We start from the raw sequence: 24,700 nt of genomic DNA on the forward strand, positions 1-24,700 counted from the left end.
GTCTGAAAAACATGTGGCCTGCGGATTTATTTCCTGCGGCCTGCCATAGGCGCTGACTCCACCAGCAGCCAAACTCCCCTCACCCTCCGCCCTGTCCCGGAGCGTGCTGCATCCCCTCTCCTCCACCTATCCCACAGCGCCTCCCGCCGCCAAACAGCTGTTTGGCGACGCTTAGGACTTTCCAGGACGGAGGAGCGGGGACACGGTGCGCTCCGGGGAGGAAGTGGAGAAGAGGCGGGGCTGGTGCGGGGATTTGGGGAAGGGGTTGGAATAGGGGCAGGGAGGGGGCAGAAGAGTTGGGGCAGGGACTTTGGGGAAGGTGGGAAGAGGCGGGGCAGGGGCAGAGCCTCATGGAAGGGGTGGAGTGGGGGTGAGGCCGGGGGCAAAGGGGGAGCTTTAAGGGAAGTAATTCTAAAAGCAAATGTGTGTTTTGTCTTTTGAGTGAGGTGCATTGCTGAGTGTTTACAGTTTTAAAAAAGCGAATTCATTGACTTTTAATAGCCTACTGGATTACTCTTCATTTTTGCCTATGCTTTTATATGGTGGTGTGGAAAGGTGTCACTGATGCGGCCCTCGGGCCAATGTACTTTCCTCATGTGGCCCTTGTGGTGATTGGAGGTTGAGATCCCTGCCCCAGAGACTGGCCCCCGGGGAAGGGGTCGCCCCAGCCCTCCCCACTCCCTGCCCTCTGGCCTGCTGTCAATGGGGGAGTCACTTTTGGGAGGGGGCTAGATGGAGGTGCATGGGGGGGGATTTTGTGGGAGCTAGGTCATGGCCCCGCCCTCTCCCCGTCAGCCAATCAGCGCGTCCCTTATTTGCATTGACGCTTTTGAGGGGCGAATGAAGGCCGTGGCCCCGCCCCGTCTCTGCGGATTGGCTCCTGCGCGGGGGGCGAAGCGAGAAGCGGCATGCTGTGGCCAGGGAGTCACGTGGAGGCCTGGTCACATGATCGCGGGAGCCGCCCGCCCGCCCGGCAGCCAGACGCCGGGGGTCGCGGTTGCAGGCGGGCGATGGGGCCGCTCGTGGGGCTGCTCTTGGGCGTGGGGCTGCTGGGGGCGGCCGCGGCCGGCTGTGGCTACGAGGTGAGGGCGGGGGAGCAGCAGCCGCCGCCGGGGCCCGTGGCGGGGGGAAGAAGAGCCGCGGGGGTCTGGGTGTGGGGTCGGGAGAGGGGCTGGGGCAGTGGGGCAGGTAGTGGGCAGCAGAGGAGAATCGGAGGAGACAGGGAGCCCCGGGGGGGGGAGGGAGGGGGTTGCTGGGGAGGGGGAGAGGGGATGCTGGGGGGGGGAGGGAGAGGGGGCTGCTGGGGGGGCGCTCTTGGGATGAGCGAGATGGGGTGAAGAAGCCAAAGGGGCTGGGAGAGGGAGAGGCAGCAGGGTGGGATGAGAGCGAGGGTCTGGGGGGCAGGAAGTGGGGGCATGTGGAGGAGCTAATGGAAGTAGGGGGCCTGGGGAGATGAGCTTTTGGAGGAGGCAGAAGGGAAGGCTTTGTGCGGAGGGGATAAATAGGGGGCTTTGACTGAAGGGGAGGCATGGGGGCGGCTCTGGGGAAGTGGGCGGTGGTGGGATAGGGGAGATCTCTTGGTGGGGGGAGCAGCGGGTGAAGGAGGGTCGGGGGAAGGGGTAAAGGGGGCTCAGGGAAGGGGGAGGGATTTCTGAGGGGTGGATGAGCTTTGGCTGGAGGAGGGGGAGGTGAAGGGGTGAGAGGAGGGCCCATCTGCATTGGGGGTTCTGAGACTGTGGGATGAAGGGGGGGATGAGGTTCTGTAGTGGGGTGGGGGGTGCTCTTGTGGGGGTGCTTGGTGGGGAAGGCAGGACAGTCCAGAGTTTAGAGGACAGGTTGCAGTGGCTGGGTCTAATTTCCATCCCCCCTCCGCCGCCCATTCTCGGCCCTGGCGGGGAGCTTGGGGCTCAAAGCAATGCTTCATCCCATTAGCAGATAACTAACCTTTTCCAGGGTCACCCCCACCCCTCCCGAGTTCAGTAAAACAGGGAGCACAGAACGCATGACCTTAGGCTGAGCCCTAGCAGTGTGTGTGGGGGGCGGGCGCTCTAGGGGATTATAATACTGTGCAGATTGGTGCCTTTGTCTGTTTCTGCAGCTTGTTCCTCTTCCTTTCCTCCCGCACCATCTCCCTAAACTGTTGCTTCCTCTCAGTGAGATGATTATTACGATAATTAGCCACCTCCCATTGTGAGCTCTGCAAAGTTGAGCACCCTGGTCAGGGTGAAATCTTTCCATTTTACAGCTGGGGAGCCTGCGGCTCAAGGTTGCAGACAGTAGAACCCAGCTCTAACCTGCTCTAACCACTAGACACCACTCTTCCTACCGAGCTGGGGATCAAACCCCAGAGTCCTGACTTCTAGTCTCCCTGCTCTAACCACCGACCTTGCCTCCCTTCCAGAGCTGGGGCTAGAACCCAAGAGTCCTGACTCCCCAGCCAGGTACTCCTGGTCTACACTGAACACTTAGATTGACCTAGCTCTGTCGCTCAGGGCTGTGAAAAATTTAGTGCCATGAGTGCTGGACTTAGGACAACCTAACCCCTGGCGTAGATACAGCTAGAATCCTTCTGTCAACCTAGCTGCTGACTCTCAGAGAAGTGGATTAACTACATCAGTGGAAAAACTCCTTCAGTCTGCTGTTGGCACGTGATTTATTTTTCAATAAGTGTTTGTCCAAAGCCTTGGAGAATCTAGGGCAGGGAGCAGTCCAGCTCTGAGCAGGGGGCTTCCAAGAAGACAATTGCCTCTTTCCACCTCTAGCATTCCACGCTGGCTACACCAAGCAATATCCATTCAGATAGGTATCTCCTATTGGCCCCGAGAACTCTTACAATGGGGCTGTGGCCTTCCCTTCCAGTTTGTAGCATGTCTGGTTATTTTTCTCCTCGTAGTCCTGCCCGGCCACTAAACCAGATATGCTGAATGTCCACTTGATCCCTCACACACACAATGATGTGGGCTGGCTGAAAACAGTGGATCAGTATTTTTATGGAGGTAAGTGGCGGAGACTGTGCGCAAGGGGCGGGAGGGAGGGTTTCCGTGCACCGGAACTGCTGCAGTCAGACTCGGTGGGTTAATCCCGGTCTCTTACCTCGGGCTCATCATCAGTACATCTCAAAGCACTTGACAAAGGAGGTCAGTATTGTCATCCCCATTTTATAGGTGGGGAAACTGAGGCACAGAGTGAGGAGGCTTGCCAAAGGTCACCCAGCAGGCCAGTGGCAGATCCAGGAATTATAGACTCTGGCTGTCCTGTGTCCCAGAGAACAGACACACCCCGGATCCCCTTTCCCCAAACACAGTAAGCCAGCCAGCCCACGTAGCGGGATCAAATCTGAAGGCCAATGTCGCTATCTGATCCCTGTTTCTGCTGGCTTTAGAGCTGGCTATGACCCTGCATGAGTCCAAGCTGAGGGAGGGCTCCTTTCTGCAGCAAGATGTGGGTGGGGGAGGAAGCGCTGCTCAGAGATCTTATTCTCATCAGCATATTTACTTCCTCTGCTGCTGATGGAGGTAGAGAGCACCTCCCAACCCTGGCTGGGCTGTAGGGACCTGCCCCAGACCTGGGTACGCTCCCACCTTGCCTCCCTGCCAGATACTTGATAAAGTCTGTGTCACCTGCCAGAATGTTTCATGGCAGTTCACATGCACTCACGGACTAAGCGTCCTAGCTTCACGGGGCACAGTTGGGGGAAAGGACTTGCCTGTGGTCACACAGTGAATCTGCGTGGGGATTAGAACCCAGGAGTCCCGAAATCCCCACCCTGAGCTAACCACTAGACCCTGCTCCCTCTCCAGACCTGCAAATAGAACCCAGGAGTCCTCAATCCCAGTCTCCCCAACCCCTGTGCTCTAACAACAAGGCCCCACTCCTCTCCCAGAAGCAAGGAATCTAACACACTCTCCCCCCCTCCCCCCCATCATTACATCATGCTTCCTTAGAGTGTTTTGTATCCGTCCTTGCTAGGCCAAGGAATATGTTGAATCTTTGTCATTCCCCGCTGTTCTCCCCCGGCCATAATAAGCCCGTGGTTTTACTCACCTTTTAGAGGCCGTGTCTCACGTGGGCGGCTTTTCCATGACATCAGTCAAGGTCAGCACATAGTTAGTGGAAACATTAATACCTTTGGAACATCTGATCTCTCAGGCCATAGAGAAAGCAGTGCAGGACGGGCGTGACTTAAGCAGAAGCCTAGGTCATAGGGCCTTTCAACCAAGGCCGGGGGGAGGGGGGACTGGCTGATTGAGTGGGTGGGGAATGGACCATGGGGTGGGGGCTGGCTGGTTGACGGGTGAGACTCCGGGGGTGCTGTGTGTGCAAGCTTATCTCACCCTGATGCTGTCCCTGCTCTGGGGGGGAGACGGATTTTTGAACTGCAGGAGGTGCAGAGCAGTTCTGGGGAGGGAGGCTTACCCCTGCTCTGGAGAGACAGAAAGATCTGAGATTCTCAGGAGTGCTGTCCATGGCTGCGGGGGGATCCAGCCCTCTGGAGGGGCGCTGCGGGTGTTGTGGTAAGGTGGGGGATCCGGCCCTCCTGGGGGTGCTGTGGCTGGGTCGGGGGGATCTGGCTTCGCTGCCATCCCTGCTTTATGGGTCCCTGGACGTCTCCGCTCAGCCCTGTGCCTTCCCTTCGCAGCACGCAATAACATCCAGCACGCCGGCGTGCAGTACATCCTGGACTCGGTCATTCCCCAGCTCCTGGCCGACCCCACTAAGCGCTTTATCTACGTCGAGGTGGCCTTTTTCTACCGTTGGTGGCGGCTGCAGGCGAACCCAATGCAGCAGGCGGTGAGGCAGCTGGTCAGCGAGGGTAAGGGATCCCGCCCAGCTGGGCACTGCTCTTGTGGCAGAAGGTGGAGTGACCTGCACTGCTGGGTCTGGTGATGTCCCCAGCCCGCTCATACAGAGGGATGTCTGCATAGGTGGGGGAGATGGGGGGAGAGAGAGACACGCTCACAGGGATTCTTTGCCTCAGTTGGGTCTGCGGGTGTGTTTCTCTGACACACGCACCACGCATGTGCCTCTGGGTGTATGTTGTGCAGTACTGACTAGTACAGGCCCATGGCCCATGTGTGTGAAAGAGACATGCCCAGATAATATGCCTGGGTCAATCAGTGGGCGTGCGTGGTGTGAGGGGTTCGGTCAGAGAGATCTCCTTGGTACTGTCACCTGACGTGCTGAAGTTACCTCTGAGCCCGTTTTCCCTGCCAGCTTGGGACTCCAGAGCCCTGCCTTGTTGAGCCAGACACGCTAGCCTTCTGCAACGCAGACCCAGGTCTGGTCCACGCCCCCAAATATGCAGACTTTAACCAAAAACTGCTCACAGGTCCCCTGTCTCCAGCACCCAAACACCCAGTTCCCAATGGGATCCAAACCCCAAGTCAATCTGTTTTACTCTGTATAAAGCTTATACAGGGTAAACTTATAAATTGTCCGCCCTTTATAACACTGATAGAGAGCGATGCACAGCCAGGTATTAATCACTTACTCTGGGTTTAATAATAAACAAAAGTAATTTTATTAAGTATAAAAAGTAGGATTTAAGTGGTTCCAAGTAATAACAGACAGAACAAAGTAAGTTACCAAGCAAAATAAAACAAAACACACAAGTCTAAGCCTAATACGTTAAGAAACTGATTTCAGGTAAATCTCACCCTCAGTAATGTTCCAATAACCTTCTTTCACAGACTAGACTCCTTCCTAGTCTGGGCCCAATCCTTTCCCCTGTTACAGACCTTGTTAGTTCCTGCTCAGGTGGTAACTAGGGAATTTTTCATGACTGGCAGTCCCCTTTGTTCTGTTCCACTCCCTTTTATAGCTTTGGCACAAGGCGGGAATCCTTTGTCTCTGTGGGTCCCCACACCCCCTTCTAAATGGAAAAAGCACCAGGTTTAAGATGGGGTTGATCACATGTCACTGTAAGACCTCATTCTTCCGTACATGTACACAGAAAGGCTTGCAGGTAAACAAACCATTTACAACCAAAAAGAAAAGGAGTACTTGTGGCACCTTAGAGACTAACCAGTGAGCTGTAGCTCACGAAAGCTCATGCTCAAATAAATTGGTTAGTCTCTAAGGTGCCACAAGTCCTCCTTTTCTTTTTGCGAATACAGACTAACACGGCTGTTACTCTGAAACCTGTCATTTACAACCAGTTGTCCTGATCAATGGGAGCCATCAAGATTCTAAACCACCATTAATTGGCCCACACTTTGCATAATTACAATAGGACCTCAGAGTTATACTTCAGGTTCCTAGTTTCAGGTAAAAGAAGGTCACATTCGTACAAATAGGATGACCACACTCAGTGGATGATAAGCTTTGTAATGATACCTTACAGGAGACCTTCTGCATACAGCATATTCCAGTTACATCATATTCACACTTAGAAACATATTTTTACAAAGCATATGGAGTGCAACGTCACTGGAGGCCGGTGTGTGAAAGCCACATGCCCAGATAATATGCCTGACTGGGTTGTTGTGCGTCGTGCCATGCACACCCACTTATTGACCCAAACTCCCTGTGCGTGTGCGCCAGCAAACGCATCAGATCCCTGCCTTGGCCTGTACTGTATACACCTGTGCCTGTCCCAGTGTGTGGGTCTCGCTCTCCCACACTGACCCTTTGCCTGTACTGGTGGGTACCTCATAACACACACACACACAGAGGGAGCAAATGTCTGGGGTGTGTCTCTGTCCCACACATACATGAGGGGCTTCTGCTTGGGTCATCTTGTGTCTCTCGCACAACTTGATTCAGATCTTTATTGGCACAGTGTAAAAAAGCAGATCACGGACACTCCTAGCTATGGCTGCAGGTAGCCTACACGTGTGGGTGTGCGTGTCTGCCTCACACACACAGTGTTTGCTTGTGTGGATCAGCATCTCTCACATGCACACGTGATATTGGCCAGTGTCATCTTATGTCCATGCTGCCCCACACCCTCAAAGTCCCTGGCTTCTCCTCTTCCCCGGCACCGCCCAGCGGTGCCCGGCCTCCCTGCTCGCCTGGCGCTGAGGGCGACCCGCCCCCTCTCCTTCCCTACAGGGCGGCTGGAATTTATCAATGGCGGCTGGTGCATGAATGACGAGGCGGCCACCCACTACAACGCCATGATTGACCAGATGACGCTGGGGCTGCGCTTCCTGCAGGAGACCTTCGGGGAGTGCGGCCGGCCCCGCGCCGCCTGGCACATTGACCCCTTCGGCCACTCCCGAGAGCAGGCCTCCCTCTTCGCCCAGGTGAAGTCCCCTGGGGGGGCCTGGAACCGCGCACCCACCCCACCCCAAATGGGCAGGGACTTCGGAGGCCAAGGGGGTAGCCTGCTGGGGACAGTGTGTGTCACTCTCCATCAGCAGGTCTCAAAGTGCTTTGTGCAGGTCAGGAGCATTATCACCATTTTCCAGGTGGGGAAACCGAGGCACAAAGTAGGGGTGGGACTTCCCCAAGGTCACCCAGCAGGTCAGTGGCAGAGCTGGGAATAGAACCCAGGTCTCCTGAGTTCCCGTCTAGCACTCTAGCCACGAGGTCACGCTGCTGCCTCAGCATTTGCTGGCTCTCGGGCTCTTGGCGTTGACCCCTCCTGCTGCCGTCCCCTTTCCAGATGGGCTTTGATGGCTTCTTTTTCGGCCGACTGGATTACCAGGACAAAGCCAACCGGGAGCAGCTGCAGGAGATGGAGCAGATCTGGAGAGCGAGCGCCAGCCTGCAGCCACCCGGGGCCGACCTCTTCACCGGTGAGCTGGAGTGGGAGTCCTGGCAAGTCTGGAACATCCCAGTTTTGGGGGGCGGGGCACCTGTGCCACAGGCAGACGGTGCCACGGACCAATGGGCAGCCAGAGCTGGCAGGTGGGTGGGCTCCAGGTGTGTGTCGGGGGCGGGGGGGTTAGAGTCATGGTTGAGGGGGAGGCAGTGGCAGAAGCAGAAAGGCTGCCCCCAGGCCGACCCACCTGATAGGACCTGGGGTGTCCAGCTGGGGGCCTGGAATGGAGGGGAGGAGAGGGGCTGGCCTGGGGGTCCCTCCCCCTGGGCTTTTTTGTCGCCCCCCCCCCTTTTGTACTTCAGAGGTGGCATCCCTAATCGGGGCTGGGGGAAGAGATTGGGTTGCTGGGGAGGTGCCCAGGGAGCACACGCTCCCCTGTCTACCTGGGAATCCCCCATGCCCAGCCAGGTGGTGTGGGGCCCTTTCAGATCAGGGGAGGGGACAGGGACCCTTCCCCACTGCCACCTCTGGCCCCATCGGGCTGGGAGCAAGCACCCTTGGGCTGTGCTGCCTGCACTCCTGGCTGGACAGAATCAGATCTTTCCCCCTTGGGGCCTGGATTTCACCCTTCCCCCAGAGCCCCCTCCCTCCCTGGCATTTACACCCCTGTAGGCCAGCTCCTTTTGCCCTGCCACTGTGCCCATCAGTTGGTGGGCCCCACCCCCAACCTGGGACAGCCTCACAAGGCAGAGCTGTGGGCCCTTGCTCTGTGCTGGCCCCCGACACCCGCATCGTCCCTCATATCGCTGGCTGGATCCCACCCAGGTGTCTGTGCCCCCGGTGATCTTGTTCCCCCCACCCCCCTCCACCCAGGTGTCCTTCCCAACGGCTACAACCCGCCCCTGTCCCTCTGCTGGGACCAGTTCTGCTCCGACAGCCCCATTGTGGATGATGTGAGCGATGAGAATAATGTGGACAGCCTGGTGGCGTATTTCCTGGGAACTGCGGCTGCCCAGGTGAGAGCTGGGAGGGGACCCTCTGCAGCCAGCTGGCCTTATGTCTAGGGGTTAGAGCAAAGGGCCTGGGAGCCAGGAGGCCTGGGTTCTGTTTCTGGCTCTGGGAAGGGAGTGGGGTGTAATGGCTCGAGCAGGGGGCTGGAAGTAAGGATTCCTGGGTTTGATTCCTGCCTCCGCCATCGGAGGACGCTCAGCTGTTCGTGGCCGACTCTTGTGATTGGCTGGCGCTTAGAGGCTGCCTGGAGATTGGGTGGGGAATTGCTGGTCCATGGGGGAAAGTGTCATTTTATAGCCAGAGAGGGGCTGTAGTAAAGCCCCTTTCGGGGGATGTGAATTTCTTGGGTCCATTGTTAGCTTCACCCTTGCGTGGCCGGACGCCGGTGTAATAATTTCTGTCCCTGGTATAATAATTTCGTGTAGAGCATGGACTGCGGTGCCTGTCCTCTTAAATAACAGACCAGCCCCAGAAAGGAGCGTAAGGATCGCATCTTGTGATGGGATTGCCTCAGGGACAGCTCCAGCCCCTGTGACATGCTGCCAGTCTCTGGTCAGCTGCAATACGCAGCTGAATGGTTTGGACCGGTCTCCATTTTCCTCCTCCGCCCCAAGATCGCACTGGGGGAGCCTCCCTGGGGGACTCTCCAGGCGATCTCTGTCATTAGCTCCGGTGACCGGTGTGTCGGCCCAGTGCCCCGGGACCTCTGCCCCGCAGGGTCAGAAACGCGTCAAAATGACTTTTCCGCCAACCGCCCGTTTCGCAAAGCCAGAATTTCCTGCAGAAAAACGCTTCCATTTTGCCGAAACAACGTTGCCCTTCCCTGCGCCGGCTGCCTGCCAGGCTCTCGCCACGGGGAGGCCTTAGCTCGGGATCTGGGTACCGAGGGGGGGCTCTCTGAGTGGGGAGCTTGAAGCGTCTCCTTCTGTCACAGGCCAAGCACTACCGGACCAAGCACATTGTCATGACAATGGGCTCGGATTTCCAGTACGAGAACGCCAACCTGTGGTACAAGAACATGGACAAGCTCATCAAACACGTCAACGCGCAGGTAACCGGGGGGTGGGGTGGAGTGGGGGGGGGGCAGGAGCCCCTTGCGGGGCAGGGCTTCCCAGTCCGGTGGGGAGCCGCCTGGGCTGCATACTGGGCCGGGAGAGGCTCCCCGCTCCAGACGCAGAGGGTTGGGCTCCCACTTCCTGACCCACAGGCCAGGCCCCTGGGGGCAGCCGCGTGGCCCAGGCAGGAGGCCTGTTGCACTCGGCAGGGCCCTGCTGTGATGGGGGCAACGGCTGGGCTCGAACCCGGGTCCTCGGGCTCTGGGAGCGGCAGGCCGTGCTGCCTGAGCGACGGACCGAGGCCTGGTAGCTGGAGGCTGCAGCAGACTCCTTACCCTGACTGGCCACTAGGGACGACAGAGCCCAGCCCCCACCTGGCCCGATTGCCCCACCGCTTCCTCCACCCCCTTGTGTCTCTTCCAGCAACTCAACGGGAGCCAGGTTCACGTGCTGTACTCCACCCCCACCTGCTACCTGTGGGAACTCTTCAAAGCCAACCTGTCGTGGTGAGCACCGGGGCCGGAGGGCGGTGTGGGGCTGGCAGGAACCCACCTGGGGTGGCCTGCGCTGTCCCACGCCCCCCATGCTAGGGCGGAGAGGATGGTCTTGCCAACCCCCGGTGCGTCCCCTTTGGAGGGGTAATGATGGAGCCGCCCTGGGGACCGACTGGACGGGCAGAGCGCCCCCTACTGAGCCTGTACCCTGCTCTCTGCCGCACAGCGCCCCCTAGTGCTGCATTGGGTCAGCCCTGACTGGAAGGGCAGAGTGCTCCCTGCTGAGCCCGCTCCCTGCTGCACAGCGCCCCCTAGCGCCGCACTGGAGTATATAAATGAGCACATCTCTCTTTAGTTTCTTCCATGCCATTATAAGCCTTCTCTCTGTTCCTCGGGCCCTGGGAGTGGCTGGTGCTGGGTTCAGGGGCTGAGCTGTGGTGCGGGCTGGCTGGCTACCCCCCTCTGGCCAGGCAGTGTGCAGGTGGGGTGGATTGAGGAGGGGGAAGGGAGAAGGTCCGGGTCTCCTGGACCCATGAGTTGCAGAGGAGACCCTCTTTGGTGTCGCACAGGTCCCTCAAATACGACGATTTCTTCCCTTACGCTGACGGGCCGCACCAGTTCTGGACAGGCTACTTCACCAGCCGGCCGGCCTTCAAACGCTACGAGCGACTGAGCAATAACTTCCTACAGGTGGGCATCCCCAGTTGGGGGCAGGGAGTCTGGGATCCCGCCCACGTCCCTTCTCCCTGTGACCTGCTGCCTGTCAATCTTCCCAGCACCCTGCCCTGAGCGGGACAGCAAGGAGGTCTGAGCTAGGGGGTCGGACTCCAGAGTTCTGTCCCCCAGCTCTGAGAGGGGAGTGGGGTCTAGTGGTTAGAGCAGAGGGGCTGGGATCCAGGGTTCAATCCCTAGCTTTGTGTGACTTTGGGCAGGTCCCATCCCCTCTCTATGCCTCAGTTTCCCCCTCTATGAAATGGGAGCAGTGAGTCCCTCCTGGAGAGTTACCGGATGCTGATAAATGTTTTCTCATCACTGCTCCCCCTCCCTCCCCTTGCAGGTTTGCAACCAGCTGGAAGCCTTGGCCGGTCCGGTGGCGAGGACAGGCCCCTACGGGGAAGGAGACAGTGCCGTGCTCCGTACGTGAGCTGCTGCGCCGTGAATCACCCCGTTATTGCAATTCCCCCCAAACTTATCCTGCCCCCTGCAGCCACTAGGGGGAGACGGAACAAAGGAAGAGCTCCTGTTGCAGCCAGCAGAGGGCAGTGCTGCCTCCTCCATACACAGACGTCCAGCAACGGGAACCAGTGCTGCAGGGATGGGAGTCAGGACTCCTGGGCTCTGGCAGGGGAGTGGGGTCTAGTGGTTAGAGCAGGGGACAGCATCAGGACTCCTGGGTTCTGCTCCTGTGTGTGTGGCCTTGGGCAGGTTGCCAAGTTGATGCTGGAGCTTGGGGGCCGATGGGGAGTCTTCAGGCCAGGCAGGAAAGGTGCAGGCCCAGCCCTCTATTGGAGAGGTTGGATTTGGGGGCTGTCTGGCCCCACAATCCCCCTTTCCCTGCCCCCTGCATCGTCCCATCCCGTGGGTTTGGTGCAGCTCCTTGTTCCGCCCCTGATGCCCTGGCTCCTCCACAGGCCGGGCCATGGCGGTGGCCCAGCATCACGATGCCGTCAGCGGGACGGAGAAGCAGCACGTGGCTAATGACTACGCCAAGCGCCTGGCTGCCGGCTGGGATGCTTGCCAGGTACGTGCCCTGGCTCCTTGGCACCCTGTTCCCCTCCAGAGATCCCGGAACCTGACTCTGCCTCCTCTAGTCGCCCTGCATCGAGCATCCGAGGCAGGATGGCCCAAGGAAAAGGCAGCCTAGGGGGGTGTCGGTGTAGCCAAGGACCTGCTATGGCCCCACCCCAGAGGTGGCTGCATCTCAGCGCTGGGCAAGGGGATTTCTTCAGCTAAAGGGGACCCCCCTAATAACTCCCTACTCCTCTCCTCAGCAAAGGGTGGCCCTGGTGATGCCTTGCTGTGGAGACCTGGCAATATCCGTCTCGTGGCCTAAACATGCTCTTTAGTGCATCCTCTGCTAACCTCTCTAGTCCCCAGCGGGGCCCTAGCACTGCCCTCGGGCACTGGGGTCCATGCTGGGCCCAAGGGGAGAGCGCCCCCCTCTATCAAGCCCCTCGCAGCACAGCACAGCGCCCCCTACTTGTATGCTGGGGAATTGGGGCCACCACTGACCATGAGAGGAGAGTGCCCCACCCTGTTCCCTGCAGCACAGCGCCCCCTAGTGCCACCCTCTGGCATTGGGGTCCATACTGGCAGTGGGGCCTCCCACTCCATGCAGCACAGCGCCCCCTCCGCCCCCACAGGGAATCGGGGGCCAGCACTGACTGAGAGGAGCAGTCCCCACCCAGTTTCCTGCAGCGCCCCCTAGTGCAGGGGTTCTCGGAACAAATTTTTGGGTGGCCTCAGAGTGTGGCCACCAACTCTTGCTGGTGGCCGCACTGACACTTTTCCCTAAAATTATTTATTTTTTCCTCAAGTTAATAAAGTAACACGCGCATGTAGACATCCCAATCATTGTCATTTGTTAGGTTTTTTTGGGGGGGTTGGCGCCCCCCCTGCACCGCATCCCTCTTCACCCCTCCACCCCCGGCCAACGCTGGCTTGTTGCATCCCTCCTCAGTCCCCTACCCGCCGCTTGCCTCCTCACTCCCCTGCCAGACACCCCCCTGTCTGCCGCGAGAACCCCCACTCACTGCTGACTCACCGCTCGCCTCCCCCCTCCGCCTGCTCGCCTCGCTCCTTCAGCAACGTGTCCCTCCCCTGCGTCTCCAGAGAGGCGGTGCAGGGCACAGGGAGGAAGGGAGGGGCTGATGGTCCGTTCCCCCCCTCCCCCCCACATCGCTGCCCAGGAAGCTGCTGGGGTCAGCACTGACAGTGAGGGGAGAGCGCCCCCTTCCTACTCCCTGCAGCACAGCGCCCCCCTTAGAGTCAGACTCACAGCTGGAGTGTGTGGGTGTGTGGGGGGAGGTGGATCTCTCGTCTCTCACCTGATGGGAGGCATCTCTCCTCTTGCAGGTCCTGGTCAGTAATGCTCTGGCCAGCATCAGCGGCAACAAGGAGAACTTCATCTATTGCAACTACCTCAATATCAGCGTGTGCCCGCTGACTGAATCCGCCGGCACCGTAAGGACCTTGTTGTTGTTTAGACCGCGGGAGGGGAGCCCGGCCTAGAACCCAGCTCCACCAGCCCCGAGACGGCAGGTCGCTGCTTGAGCTGGAGGAGACTCGCCCTTACCGTGTCGATTGTAGGATGGCTTTTATCCTCTCCGGGCTCAGCCAGTGAATAGCACCCGCGCCCTCTGGCTGGCGGTGGGGAGGATGGGGTGAGCATCTTGCTAACCTGGGTCTGTCTGTCCAGTTCATGGTGATCCTCTACAACCCGCTGGGACGGCGTGTGAGCTGGAACGTCCGGCTGCCCGTGAAAGGAGCCTCGTATTCGGTGACCGATCCCAATGGCCAGATGGTGCCGAATGAGGTAGGGCCAGAGCGTCTTCCTTCTTGGCTTTTTCTCTCCTCCCTGCGGCTGCCTGCTTGACCTGTTTCCCGTGTCGTGGGCCTGTAGGGGATTCAGTTGTTAGCTGGGGTTGGGCTCGGGCATCTTCTAGCAAAAGAAGGGTCTCTTAGAATCATAGAATATCAGGGTTGGAAGGGACCTCAGGAGGTCATCTAGTCCAACCCCCCGCTCAAAGCAGGACCAATCCCCAGTTTTTGCCCTGATCCCTAAATGGCCCCCTCAAGGATTGAACTCACAACCCTGGGTTTAGCAGGCCAGTGCTCAAACCACTGAGCTATCCCTCCCCCCGCTCTTAGCGGGGAGCTGCAATGCTGCTCGTGTAGGCTCTGCCTGCTGCCACCACTAGAGGGCGGTATGATTGCATGCACTCGAGCAGGTCTGATTGCATCCTCTAGGGGGCGATGGTGTCCACAGATACTTGTGGCATTGGGGTCAGTGCCCCCCACCGAGCTCCCGGTCCTTGCTGCACAGCGCCCCTTAGTGCCACACTGGGGCCAGCGCTGACCCCAAGGGGGGAGTGGCCCCTCCTGAGCTCCCACCCCTCTCCCTGCAGCACAGCGCCCCCTAGCATCGCTCTGTGGCATTGGGGCCAGCACTGACTGTGAGGGGGGAGTGCTGAAGAGCTGACAGACAGCCCCCTCCCTGGATTTTCCTTGGTCTCCCATCCACGTTCTAACCAAGCCTGACTCTGCTTAACCTGAGAGCTCCCTGCATCAGCCCCATGGTGTCCCCATGTGGCACAATCTCTGTTCGGACCCTCCCAATGGGGCCTCAGACGGTTTTTCTCTCTGTTTCCAGGTTGTCCCCGTCTCAAACTTCACCCGGGCAGTGAGGCGAGGCCGGGGAGATGCCACCCACGAGTTGATCTTCCCAGCCTTGGCCCCTCCCCTGGGCTACAGCACCTACACCATCTCGAAAACGGCCAACAGGGACCTGCGCTCCAGGCTAGCCAAGCGGATCCGGGAGCAGGCCCAACCCCGGGTGGACACCTGGTCCCCCAGGGAGTTCCAGAATGAGGTACTGTCCTGAGCAAGGGTGCAGCCCGGTCAGTTTCACTTTGTTTGTCGGGTCAGTTTCCGTTTCTAAGGCAAGGGAAGGGCCAGCTCTTTTGGGGCAGGGACTATCTCTGTTCTTGTCTGTCCACCTCCAGCTGCTCCATGACTGGGGCTCCGAGGCGCTACCGTAATACACCTAATAAATAGCGTACAGCGCCTAGCACAATACGGCCCAGGCCCGTGACTGGGGCTCGGAGGCGCTACCGTAATATGCCTAATAAATATTGTGCAATAGGCTTCTCGGGAGGGGGAAGAACTGTTGAAGCTAAAGGATAATGTTAGCACACGAACAAAGTGAGATAAACGGTCCAGGAAATAGTGTAGGCTGGCAATGAGAAGCGGGTTTCTAGGCAGCCATGTCTGGAATGGTCTCCAATGGGAGCAGTGGGAGGTAAACAACCTAACGAGCTTTAAGATGGCACTAGATTAGTATCTGACCGGGTGGGGACTGGACTGTGTGACCCAGGGCGTCCCTTCCGGGCGACCCCCAGGTGGAGGGGAGGGTAATCGGAGGTGGAGGAATGAGGGCCCTGCAGTGGGTTGTCCCCCGGGTCATGGTCTATTGATGATCTTGCTTTCTTCCCCACAGCACCTCCGGGTTCTGTTCGACCCGGTCACTGGGCTCCTGAGGGAGATTCAGAACCTGGACAAAAGCATCTCGTTGCCTGTGTCTCAGAGCTTTTTCTGGTCAGTGAGCTGGGGGGAGTCGGGACACCTGGGTTCTATCCCCACCTCTGGGGGGGAGTGGTCTCTAGTGGGTAGAGCAGTGGGAGCTGGGGATCAGGACTCCTGGGTTCTATTCCCAGCTCTGTCATTGACTCACATTTGAGCACGAGTGAATACCTTTCTCCCCATCCCTCTGTGCCTCAGTTTCCCCAGCTGTAAACCAGGGTAATAGCCAGGAGAGAGAGTTTGATCTCTTGGCCAGTGCTGGAGCTGTGTGTGGGTGGGTAGGGCGGGGTGTCTGTCCCTGGCATTGGGGCTCATGATGCTCTGGGCAGCTGATTGGACCTTCCTCGGGGCTGCTGTTTCACCACCCTCCCCCCTCTTGCCCCTGGCCAAGGTACAGCGCCAGCATTGGTGATGACGACAGCGCCCAGGCCTCCGGGGCATATATCTTCCGGCCGAACCACTCCGAGCCCCTCCCTGTGGCTAGGCGAGCCCGCACGTACCTGGTGAAGGTAGGTGGTGGGGGCATCCCTGGTGTGGGAACCTCCAGGGGGCTGGGCATGGGAGCCGAAGTCTCTTGTCTCTGATTCCCTTATGCCGCTAGCCCTGAGCTATCTGGGAGGGGAGTGGGATCTAGCGGTTAGAGCAGGGTGGGCAGCTGGGAGCCAGGATGCCTGGGTTCTATTCCCAAGTCTGGCTGGGGGACTGGAGTCCACTGGGTTAGAGCAGAGTTGCTAGCTCTTGGGTAAGACTTAAAATTAAGGTCCCACCTCCTAACGACCATTGAAGATCCCCTTGCATGTTCCTTAACCTTACCGCGATGTCTCAATCAAAGCTAACCCCCTTCAGGATCCTGCAATCACACCTCATTGCACTTCCAGCTGAATACAGGATCCTTTCCTTACTCTCCTCCAACGCTGTGCTGAGTTTCCGTGGGCTGCTAACAGCCCGCCCCAGAAGGAGCTGCATTTCCGCATCTGATGAGGGATCCTGCTCTAAACTGTGCCCACCCCCCATGCCCTAACCCAGAAGTGGCTGAAAGGCAGTGCTGGGTGCGGGGATCCCACACACGTGTCTCTCTCTCTCTCTCTGGTCCAGAACAAGCTGGTACAGGAGGTTTACCAGAACTTCTCTTCGTGGTGCTCGCAGGTGGTGCGGCTCTATGCCGGGCAGGCCTATGTGGAGCTGGAGTGGACGGTGGGGCCCATCCCTGTAGAGTGAGTGTGAGAGCTGGGTGGGAAATGGAAGGAAACTGCCTGAAAACCAAAGTAATTTCAACTTGGAGGCCTGCTGCCGTGCTCCATGGAAGTTGTGGTTTTGGTGCCTCATGCTCCCATCTTCCTCTCTGGGCTGTGCTCCCTGGGTGGACTACATCTCCCATGGTGCACCACAGCCTCTCCTCTTGGGGCGGGGGCTGGTGCAATGCGCCATGGGAGTTGTAGTTCAAATGCCTCACGTTTCCATTCCCTCTGGTTTGGGGTCCCTGGTTGGACTACATTTCCTATGATGCACCACAGCCTCCCCTCTTGGGGGCAGGAGGTGGTGCATTATGGGAGTCCCTGGCGCCACATGGGAGGTGTAGTCTGACCAGGGAGCCAGGTTTATAAAGTGGGAGGCACTGCAGCAGTGCTGCCAAATGCAAGTATTTGGGAGTTTTGACGGCACATCAATTTGTCCATCCCCATGATGCTTTTCATGGGGAGCACCCCGGCCATTGACACAGCTGAGATGGAAAATGTCGGAACAGCCCCAGAAAGTGTCGGGGGTGGGGGGAATCCGTGTGCTGCCAGACCCCACGTCTGACCCTGCTACCCCCTCTGCCGCAGCGACGGGCTGGGCAAGGAGATCATCAGCCGTTTTGAGACATCGCTGCAGACAGACGGACGCTTCTACACAGACTCCAATGGGCGGGAGATTCTGGAGCGGAGGTAAAGGAGGGCAGGGAGACATTGGGAGTGGGGTGATCCTTCCTCGGCAGGGGAGGGGATGATTCCAGGGTGGAGTCAGGACTCCTGGGTTCTCCCTGCAGCTCTGGGAGGGGAGCAGGGGGGCAGGGCTGGGAGTCAGGAGTCCTGGGTTCCATTCTCGTGTCTTCCATTGAATTATCGAGTCCCTTCTCGCCTTAGTAAAAAGGGGCTGTGTCTTAATGAACATCCAGGCCTTAATTATTGTTTGAGGTTCCTGAATGGAGGGTCCTGCATGAGCTACTCCAATGAGCCCTGGCCAACACCCCCCCATGGTTAGCCAGCAGCCTCCCCTGGGGGGTGTCAGCTGTGGACTGTGGCAGCATGTGGGGTACCCCAGGGCTAGGTATAAGGGGAGCTTCCCTCTGCCGCTATGGAACAGTCCATTCCCCAGCCAGGGCCAGGCTGGGAGCCTTGTTGCTTGGGATCTGCCCAGAGCCCCGGACTGCACAGCCCAAACTGGCCCTACCCCCCCCCCCCCCCCCGGATTAGGGGCAGTGGGGGAGATGGCCGACACGGGGCTTAATGGGGCTCTGGTGCTCATGGCAGGCGGGATTATCGGGCCACGTGGAACCTGAGCCAGACGGAGGCGGTGGCTGGGAACTACTATCCCGTCAACAGTCGCATCTATATCAAGGTACCAGGGCCACTGGGGGCCCCTGTTGGCATTTGCTGGGTCCCCTCCCCATCACGGTAGTGTGTGTGGGGGGGGGATTCCTCTCCTTGGAGATACAGGGATGGTCCAGGGGGTAGCGATACTGGCCTGGGCCTTCAGTTCTTGGCTCTGCTGCTGGCTCTGCTGTGGGAGCTTGTGACATCGTGTCCCCGTACCTCAGTTTCCCCATCAATAAACTGTCCTGTCTGCACAGGGACGGGGTGAGGGAGTAAATGCCCTAAAGATGGCGAGGGCTTGATTCCTACAGTGGTGGGTGCCAGATATGGTAAAGATCTTGGGGGGGAAGCGTTGCAGACACCAGTGCTGGCCAGCAGGTGGTGCTGCTGGTCACTCATGGTCACCCATGCCCCCAGATCTGCTCTGGCCCATGCAGTGGCTCGAACAAAGGCAGAGACGGGTGTGATGGGTTGCCATCTCTGAGGTGCAGTTTGGGAACCGCTGTGCCCCTGTAGGACACACAGCTGGGTTGGCCCTGTCCACACTGCTGTGCTGGAGATACAGCCAGCCTCACCAGGCCCTGTTATCACCCAACTTGACAGCAGGAGGTGCCACACACCCAAACTGAGCTACCTGATACTCCTGAGGGCATTCTGTGCCAAAAAATTAACAATTCTGCACACAATATTTTAAAATTCTGCAAATTTTATTTGTCAAATAAATGTGGAGGCTCCAGCCTGGCACTGGTGCGCACAGGCCCCTGGCTGCACAGAGGTGGGAGATCACTGTGCAGCTCCCCCTGGGACACACTCAGCAATGAGGCTGCACCCAACCCTGACACAGTGCAAGGACCCAGCCTGCCCCAGAAACACCCCAGGGCCCTGCCCCTCCATGCCAGGTGTGGGCAGGAAGGCAGGATCCAAGTGTGGAAGGATCCAGGTGTGGGGCAATCTGGGTGCGGGGGGATCTGGATGCACAGAGGCTTGTTGGGAGGGGGGGTTCTGGGTGCAACAGTAGTGGGAATCTGCTGGGAGGTCCAGGTGAAAGTGGTTGGGGCTTGGGAGGTGTCAGGGGGATAGAGCTTGGCAGGGGGTCTGGGTGTGAGGGTCTCAATGGTGGTATCCAGATGCTGGGGGAGTGAGTTTCAGGGGGGCGGGAATCCGGGGGCAGTTGGCTCATCAGGGTGGTGCGGAACATTTCACTCAAAGGCACACTGGGTTAGATAAAGCAAAAAACAAGTTTATTAATGACAAGATCTGTTTGCTATCACTTAATGTATCGCCTAGTAAATAAACAAAACCGCAAACGAAGCCTAAAATGACAGATTGGATATGAATTAACAATCTCTCAGCGTGGCTGTTGATCCAAGCAATACACCGCGTTTCCATTCGCAGGCTAGAAATCCCTTTAGCCTGGGCCCAGCACTTCCCCCAGTTCAGTCTTTGGTCCTCATTGTGTTTCCAGGAGTTCTCTTAGGTGGGGAGTGAGGCCCCTAGATGCTGTCACACCCCACCTTATATAGCTTAAACATATGGTAGGAACCCTTTGTTCCAACAACAGTTCCCACCCAGTTTGTGGAAAAATACAGGTACCCAACATGGAGTCCAGTATCCTGTGATCTGGTCTCATGCCCTTGCTGGGTCATAGCAGCTGTTACTTACAGGCCAGTTGAAACATTTACAAGAAGGCTAAGCCTTTTCATAGTCCAGCAGCCCAGTCTAGCTCTTCGCTGTTGTACCTGAAAGGCTGGTTGTGGGTGTTACTCGGGTTTTGTCTACACTGGACTTCTGTCCGCAAAACTTTTGTCGTTCAGGGGTGTGAACCCCACCCCTGAACACCAGAAGTTTTGCCGAGGAAAAGCACCAGCATAAACAGCTTTGTGGGCAGGAGTGCTCTCCTGCCCACAAAGCTACCGCCGCTTGTTTTTTTTTTTTTTTTGTTGGGAGTGGAAGATTTTTGTCGGCAAGAGAGCTCTCTCCTGCCACCAAACAGCATTGCCACCGTGCACCTTTTAGCAGCATAGCTGGGTCGCTCAAAGGTGCTTAGTGTAGACGTAGCCTCAAATGAAACATCTGAAATACGCCCAGCCAAGATTTATAACTTCAGATACAAAAATGATCCATGCATACAAATAGGATAATCATTCAGCAAATAGTCCCTTTTCCACTGACACCTCCCATGACCCATCTTGTGCAAAATGCATCATAATTATGCCATAACCATGTATTGAAATATCACTATGAGGAATATGGAGTGCAGTGTCACAAGAGGAGGAGGTATCACTGCAGAGACACACGAGGGAGGCCGTTCCAGAAGGAAGAAATGCAGCCCCCCCCCGCCAAGTGCTCCCCCTACAGCCACGGGGATGGGGAATGCAGCGCAGGAAGGGGTCAGGAAGCCGCAGGCAGACACAAGAGGATGGAAGAGCACCAGAGCTGCTGGGGGGCAGGGGGGAATGCTCCCATTGCCACCTGCTGGAGGGAGCAGAGGATGCTGGGGAGTGACCCTCCCTGGCAGGGCGTCACACCCCCCACCCCCGTTAGCTCTGGGCTCGCTCTTCTCTCTAGAACAAGAAGTTCCAGCTGACGGTGCTGACGGATCGCTCGCAGGGGGGCAGCAGCGTGGCCGATGGCTCCGTGGAGCTCATGGTGAGAGACTGGGGAAGGGGGAGAGAAGAATCTTGCCCCTCTTCCCCCCCCCCTCCCCGCAGAGGTGGATGGGGAGGAGAAAGGGTGGACTCCACTCCCCCCACAACACCCCCGCCCCCATTCTGAGCCTGTGTGTATTGCCCCCTTCCTGCAGAAGCAGAGCTGTGCCAGCAGGTGGCGCCCTTAGCTCTACAATCCCATGTGCCCTAGACTTGCACCTGTGCAGCACCCAGGGCTGGCCAGCAGGTGGCGCTCCCAGCCCCCGCCCCCCCCTGCAGCAGAACAGCGAGGGCGCCCAGCTCTGACATTCCCTCCCTGCGGCTAGGTGCACCGACGGCTGCTCTATGACGACAACCGCGGGGTGGGGGAGCCCCTGCTGGAGCCTGGGGTCTACCATGACGGCCTGGTGGTGCGGGGCCGGCACCTCGTCTTCCTGGACACAGTGGAGTCTTCGGCCGATCGGCACCGGCTGCAGGCCCAGCAGGAGTTCATGGCCCCCCAGCTGGTCCTGGCACCTGGAGGGGGCCCTTCCTTCCACCGGGGGCAGCGCAGCCTCAAGCAGGTGCCTGGGCAGGGCTCTGTGCTTTAGGGAGGGGAACTGTGAGCTGCTGGGTTGCTGGTTTGAATCCTGCCAGGGGCTGCTTGTTCCCAACTGCTTCACCCACTTGTGAAATGAGTTGTGGGGGGTCTCAGCCCTGCTCTCCATGGACACAGCCTCAGCTCCCAACTCACCTCCAGCTAGAGCAGGGCTCTTTGAGCTGGACAAGGAGGGAAATCCTTGTCTTTCTGATCACTATGCCTCTCCCCTTTCTCCCAGTCCTACAGCTCCTGCCCCCACCCCAATAAAGCCCAGTGCCAGCTGACCAGGGGGGCTATGGTGAACTATAGGTTAACCCCATCATGGCCAAGCACCCCCTCCCCCTCCCCAGAGCAGGTGCCTCCTTTCTGCTCATTAGGTTAAATTCAGGCAGGAAAATTGCTAGGGCCAAAATCCCTTTGTGGGAAGCTTTGCTGTGGGGCGAGATGGGGGGTGGGGGGGCAGGACGACTCCAGTTTTTCCCCTGGGAAAATTTCAGAGGGGGGAGAGGTATTTGTCCTCTTCCTGGCCAGGACTTAGGGTTAAGTCAGCGATGTTTAAATATAACTGGATTTTAAACTCCTCTCTTCCCATCTCCTCCCTTTGCTAAGTTGGCAATAGCCATCCCCAGCTAAACAACTCGCTGGGTGAAAACAAATCTTGTCAATCTCCCCCCCTGCCAGCTGTACACCAGGGACCTGTTTTCAATCTGTGCTGCCTGGAAGGGACTGTGCAGTGTTGTCTAGTGGGTAGCGCACAGTGGCCGGGGGCAAGTCCCTTCCCCCCCTGTGCCTCACTTTCCCTATCTGTAAAATGGGGCTAATAAGCCTGACCTGCATAAAGTGCTTTGAGATCTGCTGACAAAAAGGGCTAGAGCTGATGGCCCTGTGGTCCCTGCTTGTGGGGGACGACTCCTCCCAAGAATGGGGTTACACACACCACACATGCCCCCCGTGAACCCTACGCTGGGGTGACTCACTTGTGAGGGCAGCTGGGATCATCACCACCTGTTCTGTCGAAGCTGATCTTCCACAGAAAATTGAGGGATCAAGTAAACTGAAGGGTTGTGACAAGCCAGCCGCTCTCTGCTGAAAGCAGGGCTCCGCCTGTCCCCACAACCCATCATAGGTAGGGGGACACTGCTGTACGCTGGGAGCTGCAGGCCAGCCCCTCGAGGAGAAGGGGAGTGCATTGTATCCACACTGCGCTGCCCTGCAGCCACGGACGGAGCCTGGGGAACTGAAATAGTTCAAGGGCAGGTGATGACTTTTTTTTAAGTTTGCTGAAACTGTCCCTTTAGGGGTGCTGTTCTGGCAGCCTGACACCCTGTCTCCCCTTCCTCCCCAGTTCTCTGCTCTGAAGCAAGAGCTTCCCCCCTCCGTCCATCTCCTGACACTGGCCCAGTGGGACCCCAGCTCCGTCCTCATCCGCCTGGAGCACCAGTTCGAGAGAGGGGAGAGTGCAAACTGCTCCCAGCCCGTCACTGTCGACTTGCTGGTAGGTACCTGGGACTTGCTGAGCCGCTGGCCTAGAGGCTTTTTCATCTAAAGCATTTGACAGTCTCAGGCTCCCTTGCCTAGGGCTGAGATGCAGCCACCTCTGGGGTGGATCTTAGCATCACACAAAGGATCCTTGTATAAAACAGCTGCCAAGTCCCACACCAGAGACGGCTGCACGTCCACATGGGGAGAGGGATCCTTAGACACAAGGTGCAGCGGGCATAGGGCATGACAGCTGTTTTATGGAGGGGGGTCTCACCCACTTGATGCTAACCCCTGGCCCCCAGAGGTAGGTGCTTTTCTCTCCTCAGGGCTCCCATTCCTGGCACTGAAATGCAGCCAGCTCTGGGGTGGAGCGTGAATGAGCAGCCCCACCCAGAGGCTGAGGACAGGCAGCACAGAATCCGGTTTTCACACCAGCCTCCAGGAGTCCCCTTTGTCGGGGTGGGTGGGGTGTGGAGCTGCTGCTGCTGTCTACTCACCTGCAGGTCTGGGGGTGGCCAGAAGGAGGCGGGGTTCACCTGAGGAAGTTGCTGACCATGTCTCTCCCCACCCAGCACCTGTTCTCCTCCTTCACCATCACCTCCCTGCAGGAGATGAACCTGGTGGCCAACCAGAAGCGAGATGCCATGAACCGGCTCAGCTGGAGGCCAGCCACAGGTAGGTCACCACCCCCGCACTAAAGCACGGATCAGAGGCCAGCAGCCCTGATGCTGTGCCCCCCGTTCTGCCCAGCACAGCCAGTGCCTGCCTCCTTACCTAGGGGATGGTGGGCAGCTGGCACATTGGGCCCTTGGGGGATGGGGGAGGCCCTGTCTTGCATGTGGCCAGAGCCCCTCAGCTGTACTCATGGCGTGGGGGGCTCACAGACACATGGGAGGGTTGTGTCCACCCTCCGGTGGACAAGCTGGCAGCATCTAGGCCCAGGGCACCCCAGCTGCTGCCCCTGGGCAGTTAACCCCTGGCTTCCTCTCCCAGGTGCAGCCAGGCGCCAGGCCTACCCTCCGCTTAACCCGCTGGGAGTCACACTGCAGCCCATGGAGATTCGCACCTTCCTGGCCACCATCCAGTACACGGGCCCCAGTGGGGGCCAGGCTGAGCTGTAGGAGGAAGACAGCCCCCCACCTCCGTCCCAGGATCAAGCCATCCAGGTGGAGTCCTGAACTACTGCCCCCCTACTCAGCCAGGTGGGGCCCTGCCCACCTGAGAACTTGACTGGTGGGAATGAGGGGGGCACATCCTGGCTGCTGCAAGAGCTAAACTTGCACCTGTCAGGCCCTGCTTTAAGGCAGTGCCAGCTTTGGGGGAGAAGGGAGGGGCAGAGTCCAGCGCTGCCCTCCCCTTCCCCCCCCCCCCCCCCCAAAAAAAAAAAACCTCCTCCTCCTCAGCCTAGCCTCTGATTTCTACCCACCTGCCCCTTCAGCCTGGGGCCTAGGTTGTGTGGGTCTAAGTGCCATTGTTAATAAACAAGGACCTCAGGTCTAGGTGCTTGTGGCTGAGTCCTGCTCGGGGGATGCAGGCAGAATGAACACACCAGGGCAGGGGCAGAGCTGTGACTAGAACCCAGGAGTCCTGTCCCCCCCCACATGCCTGATCGATTGCCTGTGGGGAAACTGAGGCAGAGTAGCTCCACCATCCTGCCTGGAGTCCAGCCAGCCAGGCTGTGGCTGCGGGGCCCTTCCTCAGCCCAGGTGGGGAAGAAGAGTTACCAGGCTGGGGGGATCATGGCATAGCTCTGCCTTCCCCTTGGTGCCTGCTTTGGGAAGTGTGTGTGTCGAGGGGGAGCTGAGCTCCCCCCGTGTGCCCCACACAGAAGCATCACACGTGAGTCTG

At 58.4% G+C, this 24,700-nt stretch overlaps 1 protein-coding gene across 1 annotated transcript; it reads left to right on the forward strand.

Moving 5' to 3' along the window:
* The first annotated feature begins 945 nt into the window (after positions 1–945).
* Positions 946–24,698, forward strand: MAN2B1 (mannosidase alpha class 2B member 1). The gene is given in 25 exon segments (XM_077838197.1): positions 946–975; positions 978–1,082; positions 2,894–2,996; positions 4,640–4,813; positions 7,054–7,247; positions 7,610–7,742; positions 8,582–8,724; positions 9,654–9,770; positions 10,198–10,280; positions 10,838–10,958; positions 11,326–11,404; positions 11,900–12,009; positions 13,344–13,451; positions 13,687–13,803; positions 14,641–14,859; positions 15,487–15,584; positions 15,961–16,078; positions 16,665–16,783; positions 17,393–17,494; positions 18,080–18,167; positions 20,711–20,791; positions 21,117–21,353; positions 22,716–22,865; positions 23,425–23,527; positions 23,846–24,698. Coding segments are annotated over 25 exon segments (3,060 nt in total). The 3' UTR covers positions 23,974–24,698.
* The last annotated feature ends 2 nt before the right edge of the window (positions 24,699–24,700 follow it).

This window comes from Eretmochelys imbricata, chromosome 20, assembly GCF_965152235.1.
Source record: "Eretmochelys imbricata isolate rEreImb1 chromosome 20, rEreImb1.hap1, whole genome shotgun sequence".
NCBI classification, from domain to species: Eukaryota; Metazoa; Chordata; order Testudines; family Cheloniidae; genus Eretmochelys; species Eretmochelys imbricata.